A 14,777-nucleotide genomic window follows, 5' to 3' on the forward strand; every position below is an offset into this window, starting at 1 on the left:
ACCAATGAAGAGGAAATTAGAGAAATAATAAGGAGTTATTTTGCCCAACTTTATGCCAATAAATTTGATAACCTCAAGTGAAATGGATGACTACCTCCAAAAATAGACTTCCCAGACTAACAGAGGAGGAAGTAAATTTTGAATAGATCCCATTTCAGAAAAGAAATAGAACAGGAAATTAAACAACTCCCTAAGAAAAAACCCAGGGCCAGATGGATTTACATGTGAATTTTACCAAACATTTAAAGAACAATTGCCCCAATGCTATATAAATTGTTTGATAAAATAGGGAATGAAGGAGTCCTACAAATTCCTTCTATGACACAGACATGGTAACTGATACCTAAACCAGGTAGGCTGAAAACAGAGAAAGAAAATTATAGACCAATCTCCCTAATGAATATTGATGCTAAAATCTTAAATAAGATATTAGCAAAAAGACTACAGAAAATCATTCCAAGATAATACACTATGATCAAGTAGGATTTATACCAGGAATGACAGGGCTGGTTCAATATTAGGAAAACTCAATATAATTGGCCATGTTAATAACCAAATTAACAAAACCATATGATCATCTCAATAGATGCAGAAAAAGCATTTGATAAAATCCAACATCCATTCCTATTAAAAACACTTGAGAGTATAGGAATAAATGGACTTTTCCTAAAATAATCAGCAGCATCTATTTAAAACCATCAGTAAGCATCATATGTAATGGAGACAAACTGCAAACCATTCCAATAAGATCTGAGTGAAACAAGGTTGCCACTATCACCATTACTATTTAATATTGTATTAGAAACGCTAGCTATAGCAATAAGAGCTGAGAAAGAGATTAAAGGAATAAGAATAGGCAATGAGGAAGCCAAATTATCACCTTTCCGATGACATGATGGTATACTTAGAGAACCCCAGAGATTCTGCTAAAAAGTTATTAGAAATAATCCACAACTTTAGCAAAGTTGCTGGTTATAAAATAAACCCACATAAGTCATCAGCATTCTTATATATCACTAACAAAATCCAACAGTCAGAGTTACAAAGAAAATTCCATTTAAAAGTAACTACTGATAATATAAAATATTTAGGAATCTATCTGCCAAGGAAAATCAGAAACTTTATGAGCAAAATTACAGACCACTTTTCACACAAATTAAGTCTGATCTAACCAATTGAAAATATTAAATGCTCTTTGGATAGGCGACAAATATAATAAAGATGACAATATTACCTAAACTAATCTAATTTATTTAGCTATACCATTCAGACTCCCAAAAACTATTTTAATGACCTAGAAAAATAACAACAAAGTTCATATGGAAAACAAAAGGTCAAGAATTTCAAGGAATTAATGAAAAAAATCAAATGATGGTGAGCTTAAGCTGTACCAGATCTAAAATTATATTATAGAGCAGCAATTACCAAAACTATTTGGTATTGGCTAAGGAATAGATTAGTTGATCAGTGGAATAGATTAGGTTCAAGGGATAAAACAGTCAATAAATATTGCAACCTAGTCTTTGACAAACCCAAAGATCCCAGCTTTTGGGATAAGAACTTAGTGTTTGATAAAAATTGCTGGGAAAATTGGAAACTAATATGGCAGAAACTAGGCATTGATCCATACTTAACGCCATACACCAAGATAAGGTCAAATGGGTTCATGACCTAGGCATAAAGAATGAAATTATTAATAAATTAGAGGAACATAGGATAGTTTACCTCTCAGACCTGTGGAAGGGAAGGTCTTTATGACCAAACAGAACTAGAGATCATTACTGATCACAAAATAGAAAATTTCGATTATACCAAACTGAAAAGTTTTTGTACAAACAAAACTAATGCAGACAAGATTAGAAGGAAGCAATAAACTGAAATATTTTTACAGTCAAGGTTCTGATAAAGGCCTCATTTCCAAAATATATAGAGAATTAACTCTAATTTATAAAAAATCAAGCCATTCTCCAATTGAAAATGGTCAAAGGATATGAACAGACAATTCTCAGATGAAGAAATTGAAACTATTTCTAGTCATATGAAAAGATGCTCCAAGTCATTATTAATCAGAAATGCAAATTAAGACAACTCTAAGATACTACTACACACCTGTCGATTGGCTAAGATGACAGGAAAAAATAATGATGATTGTTGAGGGATGCGGAAAACTGGGACACTGATGCATTGTTGGTGGAATTGTGAACAATCCAACCATTTTGGAGAGTAGTTTGGAACTATGCTCAAAAAGTTATCAAACTGTGATACCCTTTGATCCAGCAGTGTTACTACTGGGATTATATCCCAAAGAGATTATAAAGAAGGGAAAGGACCTGTATGTGCACGAATGTTTGTGGCAGCCCTTCTTGTAGTGGCTAAAACTGAAACTGAATGGATGTCCATCAGTTGGAGAATGGTTGAATAAATTGTGGTATATGAATATTATGGAATATTACTGTTCTGTAAGAAATGACCAACAGGATAATTTCAGAAAGGCCTGGAGAGACTTACATGAACTGATGCTGAGTGAAATGAGCAGGACCAGGAGATCATTATATCTTCAACAAAATACTTATGATGACCAGTTCTGATGGATCAGGCCATCCTCAGCAACGAGATCAACCAAATCATTTCTAATGGAGCAGTAATGAACTGAACTAGCTATGCCCAGAAAAAGAACTCTGGGAGATGACTAAAACCATTACATTGAATTCCCACAATCCCTATATTTATGCACACCTGCATTTTTGATTTCCTCACAAGCTAATTGTACAATATTTCAGAGTCTGATTCTTTTCTACAGCAAAATAATGTTTTGGTCATATACTTATTGTGTATCTAATTTATATTTTAATTATTTAACATCTACTGGTCATCCTGCCATCTAGGGAGGGGTGGGGGTAAGAGGTGAAAAATTGGAACAAGAAGTTTGGCAATTGTTAATGCTGTAAAGTTACCCATGTATATATCCTGTAAATAAAAGGGTATTAAATAAAAATAAATAAATAAATAAATAAAAATAAAAAATAAAAAAAATAAAAAAAAAGAAAGCAGGGGGAAAGAAGAGTAAGAAGTTGTAGGAAAAAAAACAGACTTCAGTTTAGTTAATAGTTACACTACTTATTTGGGTATTGAGAGTTTGATGATTTCAATCTAGAAGCTGGGAGAGCCTCCAAGGACTTTCATCCCTAACTCCTTGTCAAGTGCCCCTTACCCCACTGAAAGAAAGTATTTTAACAGAGCCAGAACCAAGATTATCACTTTATTTCAGATGAGAAGAAAGATTTTATCCCTTCTTCTCTTAAAGAGAAGATCTGACTTAATTTTATGTATCATATTCAATGATTTGAATGAACTGAAATCATGAACTGATAATCTTTTTAGGTAAGGGTGTCAGGATCATAAAAGGAGGCGGGCAAACTAGCTGTAGTTATAAACATCAAATAGAGAAAGGGAGAAAGAATTCACTGAGAAGCATAATAAAAGATACTAGTAAACAGGTGACTACAAAAGAAAAGGGTCATAAGCACTAGAGCAGAAAGAGACCTTTGAAATCATTTAGTTCAGTTCCCCTCATTTGATATTAGGAATACAGGGCTATCAAGGTTAAATGACTTACTCAATGTTATTCAGTAAGTGGAAAAGCCAGATTTCAAATTCAGGGCTCCCAAGATCAGTGTTCTTTCCACTACACCAAAAAAAGACATTAAAACATTAACTAGAACATTGTTTAGTTCAGGGCCATTTATTGAAAGGGATAAATGGACAATTCACTGACTCCAAAACCAAGCTGATGGCTACTTCTTTACTGTCCATGTGACCTCTGGAGTGTCACTGAAACCAACCTTCAGATTCTTCATTTGTAAAACAGGGGAGTTACATCTCTTAAGTTGTTTCCAATTCTGCAATTCTAAGATACTTCCTTCTTCACAGACCTCTGAATCTACAAATCTTAGAGATCAAGTTCTCCAAATATGACTAAAACTCATAGAGCTACTGATTCATCATCCCAGACCAGGAGCTAAAGGATTCTGAGAAATCTTGCTCCAGATCCAGTTTAAGACAGAAATGGGATTAATTAAAATTTACAATTCCTCAGCTCTGATCTGAGGATTCTTACATCACACAACATAAAACAACCCAAGAGTAATGTGTGTAATGCTACTCTGCCACAGAATTTTATATCTGGAAAGGGACCGGGTATTATTCTAGCCCCTTCATTATATTGGAGGTTCTTTACTGTAGCTGCCATGAGCCCTAGATTTTAGGGGGATCCTTGAATTGGATTGAACTAAATGGGAAAAGAACTTTCACACATCTCTAACTGAAATTTAACATTTCATTCAATTATGAATGTAGGCAATGAAAATTTTTTTGGTAAAGGGGCCCAAAGTCTTCACCAGACTGCCAAAAATGCACCTAGTGTCCATCAAGATATAAAAGGAGTTTAAAATCCCTATTTTAAGAAGAAGAAAATTAAGACCCTGAGATGTAATCATTAAGCATCTCTTATCTAGTTAATTATAGAATTGGTTATAAAAACCAATTCCTCATTTCAGTCTACACTGTCTCTCAGATGAAGATGAATTATGACTGAATGTTTACTGAGAATATTACATAAAAAAGAAACCCAATAATAACTATCACCCAAGCTAAATACCATGGGGAAGGAGGCGAGGAGGGCACATATTCCTTGTCATCAGATTTATCCTATTTTTTTTTTTTTTTGGGCTGAGGAAATTAGGATTACCCAGAGTTATACAACTAAGAGGTATTAAGTGTCTGAGACTGAATTTGAACTCAGGTTCAAATTCTTATTTCAGGGCCAATGCTTTATTCATTGTGCCATCTAGTCACTCCAGACTAGTCCTGAAAGTCCTAATTAATATTATAAATCTCAAAATGTCAGAGCTTAAATAATTCTTTAAAAATTATACAATTCATTTTGTAAAAGTAAAAAGAAATTAAGTGACTTTAAAGTCAATAATTAGTGACTTGATTGGGGAACAAATCCAGCCCTGATTTTTCAGTATAGTACTATTTTTGGCTATACCCTGGTTGCCCCTAATGTTAAGTACTATTTTTCTGCATAGTAACAAATTAAAAATTTTAAGAAACTTTGAGTTGAGAACTAATCATTTTATAATAAACAAGTTTTATAACAAACGAGTGTCAGGATTACTTGATGCTTAAAAATGTTATTCTCTATTTGGCCTTTTTTTTTGGGGGGGGGGAGTTACATAATTTGTATGATTAAATAACTCATGTAAAGACATATAGACATTTGCATTTTACACATTGTAAAACAGATAATGGCTAAAAGTTTCCCCAAAATTGTGCTATAATTCAAAACTAACCTTAGATGCTGGCATTTTTGACTCTTATCTTATCCAGAGTCTATATATATATATATATATATATATATATATATATATATTTTTTTTTTTAAACTCATACAAAGTAATATCCAATTTTCAATAAAGTTCCTGAATTCACAGTATATATTTCCCCCACTGGAAAAAAAAAATCTGCTTCTACTACTTACTTAATAAATATGCTTTTATGACTTGAAATATCTAAATTTATCAAGGTTGATAAAAAGAACACACTACTATTAACAGCTTAATGATTTATATTAACAAGATACAACATTCTTTCTTAAATATCACAGATAACAATAAACTAAACTGATTCCAAACTAAATAAATTTTTACAATACCTTCTACAAAATCGTTTTCATTAAATAGTTGTTTGTCCCCAACTGGTCCATCTTCATCTTCTTGATCATCTTCTTCATCAGGATTGTTAATAACCTCCAGGCCAGCCTCAATAACTTCCACCAACTCATCTCTTTTGTCTTTTCTAACAGGCTTTTCCTCCGGGTGTCGAGTGAGACCCATCTCCAACTGGAAGACTTTCATTGAGGTAAAACTTTCAAAGGGGATGACACCATATTCACTAGGTAGTTTGGCTCCTATGCCTACCTCAGCTTTGTCAATTTGAGAATGAAGAAACTCCAAAAGATCACTAGGTATTTGTTCTTTGGTGCCTTGATAACCCATACCATTTGTTCTAGTGTTTTTTTTTTCTTGCAATGATCTCATTTTCTCACTCATCTCCTGTAATTCTTGCTTCAGTTGGGCAATCTGACGTTTCAAGCTAGATGCTCTAGTTTGGTAATGTTCTTCTTGTTCTTGTAGAAGAGCTTGGTAATATTCTTTACCATAATTCTCTCCAATGATACCAGGAAGAGAGGCATTGCCATCAGTCTGGGGAGCACACTCAAGAAGATACATAAATAATATCAAAATACCCAGCAGGGCAAGACCCAACAGGAGCCAACGGGTCCTGGCTTGAAGCATTAAACCTCTTCTGGGCATTCTTATCAACATGTAGTTTCTCAATGCTACAAGTTCTTTTCTTGTTCATGCTTTAGAGAAACATCATCATGAAAATCTTTCAAAAGAATAAAAACTGGATTCTTGTAAAGAACAAAAACATTAGTTCTGCTGTCGCTCAAAAAATTATCTTTATGCATTAGTAATGATTGTTTGCAGACACAGTAAGATTAAATGGACATTTCTTTTACTGTTACCACAAAGTCCAAGAGAGATAATGCAATATGATATAGCAAGTCAGATAAAATCCATTATATGAGTGATGATTTGCCTGTAACAAAAATTAGAATAAAAATTTTAATTTCAAAATACAGTATTTTGAAACCATTAAATGTAACAATCAGCAGGAGGAGCAAATATTAAGTAGAAGGGAAATTATGAAATCAAATGTACTTTATAAAGATCATAAACTATCATTTGACTTTTTAACAAATTTTAATAATCAATATTTTCAAGTCTCCACATCATGATCATAGCTGGTATTCATAGTAACTCTAAGATAATAGATGAGAGGATCAAATACTTGGCCTGCAACAGTCCTGAGTATAGACAAAACAAAATTAAAATATAATTGGAAAATGTTTAACAAAATAAATAAAAATATAACAAAACATATAATGTGTTTTTGTAAGTCAATATGTATCTCATAGGGATCTTTATGTAGATTTATTGTACTCTAATTCTATCTATCCTAAAAGATCCCAAGATATATTCTTAATTAGTTAAGTATTCAATTATATCAGTAGACTTTTACTGCCAAGTAAATTTTACTATATTCATAGTCTTTGAAAATCAGTAATCTATGTATAGTTCATGTAACTCTCAAATAAGTTAGAGTACTCAATAACCTAGTATATATGATTCCCCAATTATGAAAGAAAAGTTTTTACAGTTTTAGAGCTAAACTTTTAAAAGCTATTTTTCTTATTATCTCACTAAAGATATAATCTAATAATTTATCATAGTTTCTTACTGGATAGTGTGTTATCATCCTTCAGCAAATCCAAATCATCTATTTTATATTTTAGCTCCATCAATTTCTAAATTTCAAATCATCAAACTGAAAAAAAAAAGAAACCTTAAGATTAAATGAGGGAAAAGTAAATTGTACATTAGAACTACAAAGGATACAGACATCTGGAAATCACATTAAGGAAATTTTAACATCCAAAGACCTCAACATGATTACTATATTATTTGGTTATAAAATCACATAATTCTTTCCACTGTGTTACACAGCAACAATTTTCCTTCTAGTCTGGAATGGTTTAGACCAAAACTGTCAAAGAGCAAAAAAGAAAATTTTCAATCTACTTTTTAGTACATAAAAGCTTTTCTATTAATTCCCATTAACTTCATGTAAAATCTCTTTCAAATAAAGGTTTCCCCATTTCTAAAAGGAAATCATCTCTAATTCTTTTATTGGTGCCATTTTCTAAATTAGAAAATTGTCCCCTCTTTTTCTAAGGATAAAGAAAGTTGAATTTAGGAAAGGGCAAATGAACTCTTCCAAAGAAGTACTATCTAGATGATACTACTTTACTGAAGAGAGTTTATTATAAGTTTAGAGGGAGAGAAGAAAGGGTCAGGAAACAGAGTAACAAGGTAGGAAACTGCTACCCCAACTTATAACTGAGTGTTCTACTGTTTTTATTTTTTTTACAATTTTTACCTAATTAAAAGAGAACTTCTAGTGAAATTCTTAACATTCAGGTCCATATCGGCTATAATGTCATTTAAATGATTGACAAATTAGGAATACATTGCAATGTGTGTCTTTGAGGGAAATTCATTAAGATGAAATTAAAAAGAAATCCAAACTTTTAGATTTTTTTTTAAGGAGCAAATAGAAAAGACCTCATCAGACTTAAGCATTTGTTATACCAATGAAGCAATCAGATAAAGTTAATTCTAATTTACATCTGGGAATCTTTTTAGTTTCAGCCTCAGGCCAATTTTTTTCCTTATATATAATTTGATTTTTGGACTAAAAAATTTCATCAACTTTGTTCAAGAGGTTCAATTCTGTTGCCTCACTATGCCAATGGCAAGTAATGGTTCTTGCTCTTGTTTAGCTGTTTTCAGTCACGTCTGACCCTTTATGATTCTATTTGAACTTTTCCTGGCAAAGATACTGAAGTGGTTTGCCATTTCCTTCTATACATAAGGAAACCAAGGCAAACCAGGGTAAGTGACTTACCCAGAATCACACAGTAAGTGTCCAAGGTCATATATCAACTCAGGTCTTCCTGATTAAAGGCCTGGCATTCTATTCCTAGGTCCAGTTGAAAAACTAAATCTTTTTTTCAAGAATTAATCTTGCCAGGTGCAAGTAGTTCATCACCAAGATCCTATCATTAATGGCTATTTGTTAGTACTGTTATAGAAGTAAGTTTTGTACATGTACAGGTGACCTCAAAAGCTCCAAATTTAACTTCTTTATCCCAAAAGCTGTTCCTTGTGCTTTCCCCATTTCTGTCAGTGGTATCCTCTTTACCAGTATATCAACCTATGACTGCAAAAATTTAAGCCAATACATTTTTCACTTAAACGTAAAATTTAAGGACACATATTTAAAAAAAAAAAAAAAAAAAAAAAAAAAAAAGACAATAGTCAGCAGAAAGGCCTCCAAAAATAAACAGAATGGTAAAACTTCAAAAACATGCCGTAAGAAGATAAGATGATGGTGATGGAGACAAAGATGTTTGGCCTGGAAAAGGGAAGATTTAGGAGGAACCTGACAAAACCCTTCAAGTATCTGAGACTTGTCCTATATGGCTCCAGAGGACCCTATAAGAAGAAACAAGTAGAAATTACAAAGTAGGAGATGACACCATCTAGAACAATGAAAAAACAACTGGAGCTATATAGAAACAGAAATGGCTACCTTGGGGGGTAGTAACTTTCTGTACATAAAAGGGCTTCAAGGAAAGGGTGAATGGTCACTTTTCAGGTATGTTATACAAGAGATCATATTTGTGTATTGACTGAAGTAGATGATTTATGATGCACTGTCCAACTCTGATAGCATAAGAAGGGTGTAATATGTAAAATTCCTATCATGCTGTTTTATAAGTTCTACTCAAATATTTCTCCATTAAATTTTCTTCATTAAAACTTCATTTACAACCAGACTTTCATATTTTGACACCTCAGAGACTATGCATTTCAGTCATATAGTCAGGTAGTTTGTATAAAACAGATGTAAGCAGAGTCAAGTATTTAATTTATCCACTCCCTGAGGGGAAAGGAACAGTTTGAATGTGTCCTCAAAAACTGTCTGTTTTGACAACTAAAATTATCAGCTACTTCTAGAAATATAAATAATACTTCAATGAGATGGTTTTCTTTATTGACCTACAAATTCGTTTTTTATCCTTCTATTTAATGTAGTCTCAAAGGTGTAGTTCTGGAATAATACTAAACAACCTTTTAACCACACACACAAAAAAAAGTATTAAAATTCTTGAACAAAGGGTTTTTTTTTTCCTTTTTGAAACTTTCCTCAAATAAAGGTGAGCATTTGTTATTTTTTTTAAAGAAATATAAATCAATTTTAGCTGGATATTCAGTGTCAAAGACAATTAAATTCACATGATCCTTTCTAAATTAGTAATACCAACAAGAACTCAAAATGCAAAGTTTTAAAATATTCTGGAAGATCTTGCATTCCATTTCTTTACCCAAGAATACCAAAATAGACTAGAACACTAAACGTAGCAAATTCAATAAGACTAATTCTTTTATAAGTTTAATTATTTTTTGCTCAGTTTTAATTTGTAAACACTTGATTTAACAACCTTAACTTAGCTATGATTATAAAATCCTGTGTATTATTCACAGCAACTGATTAATATAATAGAAGTTCAGTAACAGGTAGGAAAGAACTAAAGAATTATCCCTAATCTATTATCTTTAAACAATCTGGTATAAAAGAAGTTATGCCACACAAAATATATACATATATATATAATGATTAAAATATATAAACTTAAATTCCTTTAAAAACTGTAATGTTTTTCCATTATAATCACAACTTTTAAATACATAAAATTCTGGGTAAACTACTCAAAAAACAAATTCAAGCTCTTTAGCATATTTTACACAAATTAATAAAAATAGAAATAAAAACAAAAGCACAAAAATATAAAAATAAAAAAATGAAATTAAAAAAGTTTATTGAAATGCTTAAAGGGATAGGAAATTAAATTATCTTTTAAAATTGGAGGCCTCATTTCTAAAACATATAAAGAATTGACTCAAATTTATAATACAAGCCATTCCCTAAATGATAAATGGTTAAAGGATATAAATAATTTTCAGATGAAGAAATAAAAGCCATTTCTAGTCATATGAGAAAATGATCTAAATCATTATTGATTAGAGAAATGCAAATTAAGACAACTCTGAGGTCCCACTTCACACCTCTCAGATTGGGTAAGATGGCAAGAAAGGATAATGATAAATATTGGAGTGGATCTGGAGAATACAGGACACTAATGCATTGCCAGTGGAGTTGTGAACTGATCCAACCATTCTGAAGATCAGTTTGGAACTATGCCCAAAAGGCTATGAAACTGTACTTATTCTTTGATTCAGCAGTGTCTCTACTAGGTCTGTATCACAAAGAGATCATAAAAAAGGGAAAAAAACCAACATGTCCAAAAAAGATTATAGCAGTTCTTTTTGTAGTGGCAAGGAACTAAAAAGTGAGTGGATACCTATCAGTTGGAGAATGATTTAATAAGTCATGGTATATGAATATAATGGAATATAATAGTTCTTCTATAAGAAATGATAAACAAGCTAATTTCAGAAAAGACTAGAAAGACATGAACAGATGCAAAGTGAACAAAACCAAAAGAATATTGTACACAGTTAAAACAAGATTGTGTGATGATTAAATGAGATGGACTTGGCTCTGATTCAAGGCAATTCCAATAGATTTGTGATATAAAGTGCCTCCATATCCAGAGAGAGAACTATGGAGTCTGAATGTGGGTCAAAGCATAGTATTTTCACCTTTGTTGTTGCTGTTTTCTTGCTTTTTCTTTCTTTCTTGAGGTTTTTTTTTTCACTTTTGATCTAATTTTTCCTGCACAACATGATGGATATGGAAATATGTTAGAAGAATTGTACATGTTTAATATATCGGAATGCTTTCTGTCTTGGAAGGTAAAGGAGAAGAGAGAGAAAAAACATTGTAACACAAAGTTTCCAAAGGTGAACGTGGAAAAACTATCTTCACATAAATTTGGAAAAATAAAATACTATAATAAAAAAAATTGGAGGAAAAAGGTGAAAATTACAAAGATTTTGTCTCAACCTTACTATAAGCACTTTTACCCCCAAGAACTATTTTTTAAACTAAGATTACAGGTTTTTTAAGGTTGTATTCTGATATAATATGCTAGTAAAAGTAATGTTTAATTCAAGATAATAAGCATAATTGTACAAATGAAAATAATTCAATTTAACTTTTTTTTGTAAATGTATATTCCTCTATCTACTATATATTGCTCAACAAAAAAAATGATTTTTTTCTCTTTTTTCAACATTAAAACTTTGCTTTGATATATATTAAAATCCTTAAGGGAGAAAAAACAAAAATGAAGAGAGACTATAAAACAGAAAAATGAGAAAGTAGTAGCTGGAAAATCTTTAACACTACATAAAAATGTGGTAATAATAATGAAATGATACTTCATATAAACTCTAGCTATTTTAAGAAGTAATTATGAAAATGGGAGAAATTTGACTACAGCAGGTTTATCATGTTCTACCCAAACAATATTTCAATATGTATTTAATTAAAATAGAAAAGTAACATTTTAAAATTTAAGAAAAAAAATCTTCTATGGTTTTGTTTTACTAAAGGTTATTAGTATAAGAAATTATCCTTCCATCTTTTCATGAAGTACTTCCAGAAGTACTTCAAAAATTGTTAGCTATATTTCAGTCAGGATAACCAATATTGGTTAAAAGATGCTTAAATCGGAAGTGCATTAGCATCTGTATGTGCCTTACAAAAATTTCATCTTATTTTCTAACAATATTAAGAAAATCTCTAATTTAATTTTTACTTTTGACATTTTGACCTAGTAAATGCTGCTACTGATAGTTGTCAATACAGTATAAACTATCTGCTCTAACCATACAGTGGCACCTTTCAAACAGCTAAATTTCAAACACCAATAATGGAGATGAATATGAGTACAACCTGATATTCCAGATCAGAAGGTGATTCTACAGTATCATTATTAGTCTAAAGAATTCTGTTTTATCAATTTTAAGATCCTTGTGCTTCCTGAAACCTTCCTCTACTTCTTTGCAGCTGAAACCTTCAAGTTGTTGACTCCACTATTTCAATGCATGAAGGAGAACAGCTTGAAAATGACATAACTAATTACCAAGTCAGGATGCTGGAAACACAGACTAGAAAAGCACTACCTCAATCATCAGTAAACATTAAATCCTTTGTGGAAAAGGCACAAGGAAATACATATGAAAAGATTATAATTAAGGCAACAAGTACCTCCCCAAAAGGAACATACAATACATGCTACTACTAGTGGGAAAAGGGGGGAGGGGAGATCACTGTGATTGAAAAGGAAAAGTCGGTAATAGTTTATTTCATAAAGGACATAACATTCGAACTGAAACATGAATAAAAAGTACAATCAAGATATGAGACATTCCAAGTGGCGAATACCTATGTATCAACATTTTTTGCAAAGAATGATGCTGAGAAATTCTATAAATATGTGAAAAAAAAGCCTGTAACTAAAATCAACATAAGCTTTGCTGTTTGGTGGTATCAGTCTGAAGGTAGACAATTCAATTTAATTCAATAAATGTGTACTAAGCAGAGCTATGTGGCAGCACTAAAGATACACATGAGAGAGTTGTCTTCAAGGAACTAAAAATTTAATGTGGAAAGATGACATGCAAAAAAAATGTTGAAAAAGGAGAAAAAGGCACATATAAAAAAAGCTTAGGGATTAAAAAATTAAAGGTTCAAAGGCTAATCATGTAGTACTCAAAATCTTTATACCTATATATCACAAATACTTCCTTCAAAGAGAATGCTATATGTGTCAAGTACTACACAAAATTTTGAAAATAAAAACACACTTTGAGCATAAGAAATGACTGTTTACAAATATGAGTCAAATCAGGATTGGTTTTCTGTGTACAGCAGTTATAAGTCAAAACCAACATCAAATTTAAAAAAAGGAAGAAAAGACATATATAGTTATAAGAGCTCCAATTCTACTCAAAGATGCAGACAAATCAGCATAATACATCAAACCTATGTCCTTTGTTTTTTAAAATGACTTTTTATTGATATCTTTTTTATATCACAATTTTCCAAAAGAAAATAGCTTCTGTATTAATGTTTTTTTGCTTTTTTTACATCACCTCAGTTTTCTACAGTAATTCTCTTCTCTTTCTTTCAGAGAGCCATTCTTTGTAACAAGTTATATTTTTAGTAGACAAAGAGAAAGAAAGAAAAGAGGAAAAAACATCAGTATAACAGATCAATAAAAGGAAAAAGTTTGAAAATATGTGCAATCTAGAATATCTGTGTGTCCTCCCACTTCTTCCAAAGGATGAGATAAAGATATTTTCTCCAATCTCTTTGAGCCATGTTTGGTTTTTATAATTTTGCAATTATAACTTTTCATTGTTTTGTGGTTACTCTTTCCCTTGTCACTATGAAGATGATTTTCTTGGCTCTATTGACTTCACTCTGCAGCAATTCATACATGTCTCTGGTTCTCTAAATTCATCTAATCCCTTCTTACAACATATTTTATGTTGTAATATTTTATTTCATTCATGTACCACAATTTATTTACTGATTTCCCAACTGACTGAAAACAAAGTAGATTTCAAATCTTTGCCATCACAAATAGTGCTGCAAAGAGTATGAATACTTTAATTATTTTGTTTATATAATTCCAATTAATTAAACTGCAAATTTTTAAAAAGAAAATGAAATAATGTTTCAAATCATTTAAATACGATGGTGATGAATTTGTTAAATGAATCTATGACTTAGATACCAAATCCTTATCAGAGAAATTTTATACAAAAATTCTCCCCCAATTCAAATACTCCCCAATCAAGTTGCATTAATAATTTTATTTGTTCAGAAGCTTTTTACTTTCATGTTCTATAATTGAAGATAACTATATTATCATCTATAATGTCTTCTACCTCTTGTTGGGTTAAGAAAACATTTCTTATGCATAATGTGAGAGGTATATGATATGCTCCTCTAATTATTTTAAAATATGTTCTCTAATGCTAAAGTCATACAGTATTCTGTGGAATATGCTGAAAGGTAGTTGTCTAATTCTAATTTCTGTCAGACAA

At 31.3% G+C, this 14,777-nt stretch overlaps 1 protein-coding gene across 2 annotated transcripts in view; it reads right to left on the bottom strand.

The window, feature by feature from the left end:
- Positions 1–14,777, bottom strand: part of CSGALNACT2 (chondroitin sulfate N-acetylgalactosaminyltransferase 2) — a 54,857-nt gene that overhangs the window by 26,190 nt on the left and 13,890 nt on the right. The window contains exons 3-4 of one of the 2 annotated variants that reach the window (XM_031956376.1): positions 7,369–7,455; positions 5,717–6,666 (exon numbers count right to left, since the gene is read on the bottom strand). In XM_031956376.1, the coding sequence (XP_031812236.1) occupies positions 5,717–6,389 (673 nt within the window). In that variant the 5' untranslated portion in view covers positions 6,390–6,666; positions 7,369–7,455. The remainder of the gene's footprint in view (positions 1–5,716; positions 6,667–7,368; positions 7,456–14,777) is intronic. The other variant, XM_031956377.1, reaches the window with a different exon arrangement.

Source organism: Sarcophilus harrisii, chromosome 2 (assembly GCF_902635505.1).
Source record: "Sarcophilus harrisii chromosome 2, mSarHar1.11, whole genome shotgun sequence".
Lineage (NCBI taxonomy): Eukaryota > Metazoa > Chordata > Mammalia > Dasyuromorphia > Dasyuridae > Sarcophilus > Sarcophilus harrisii.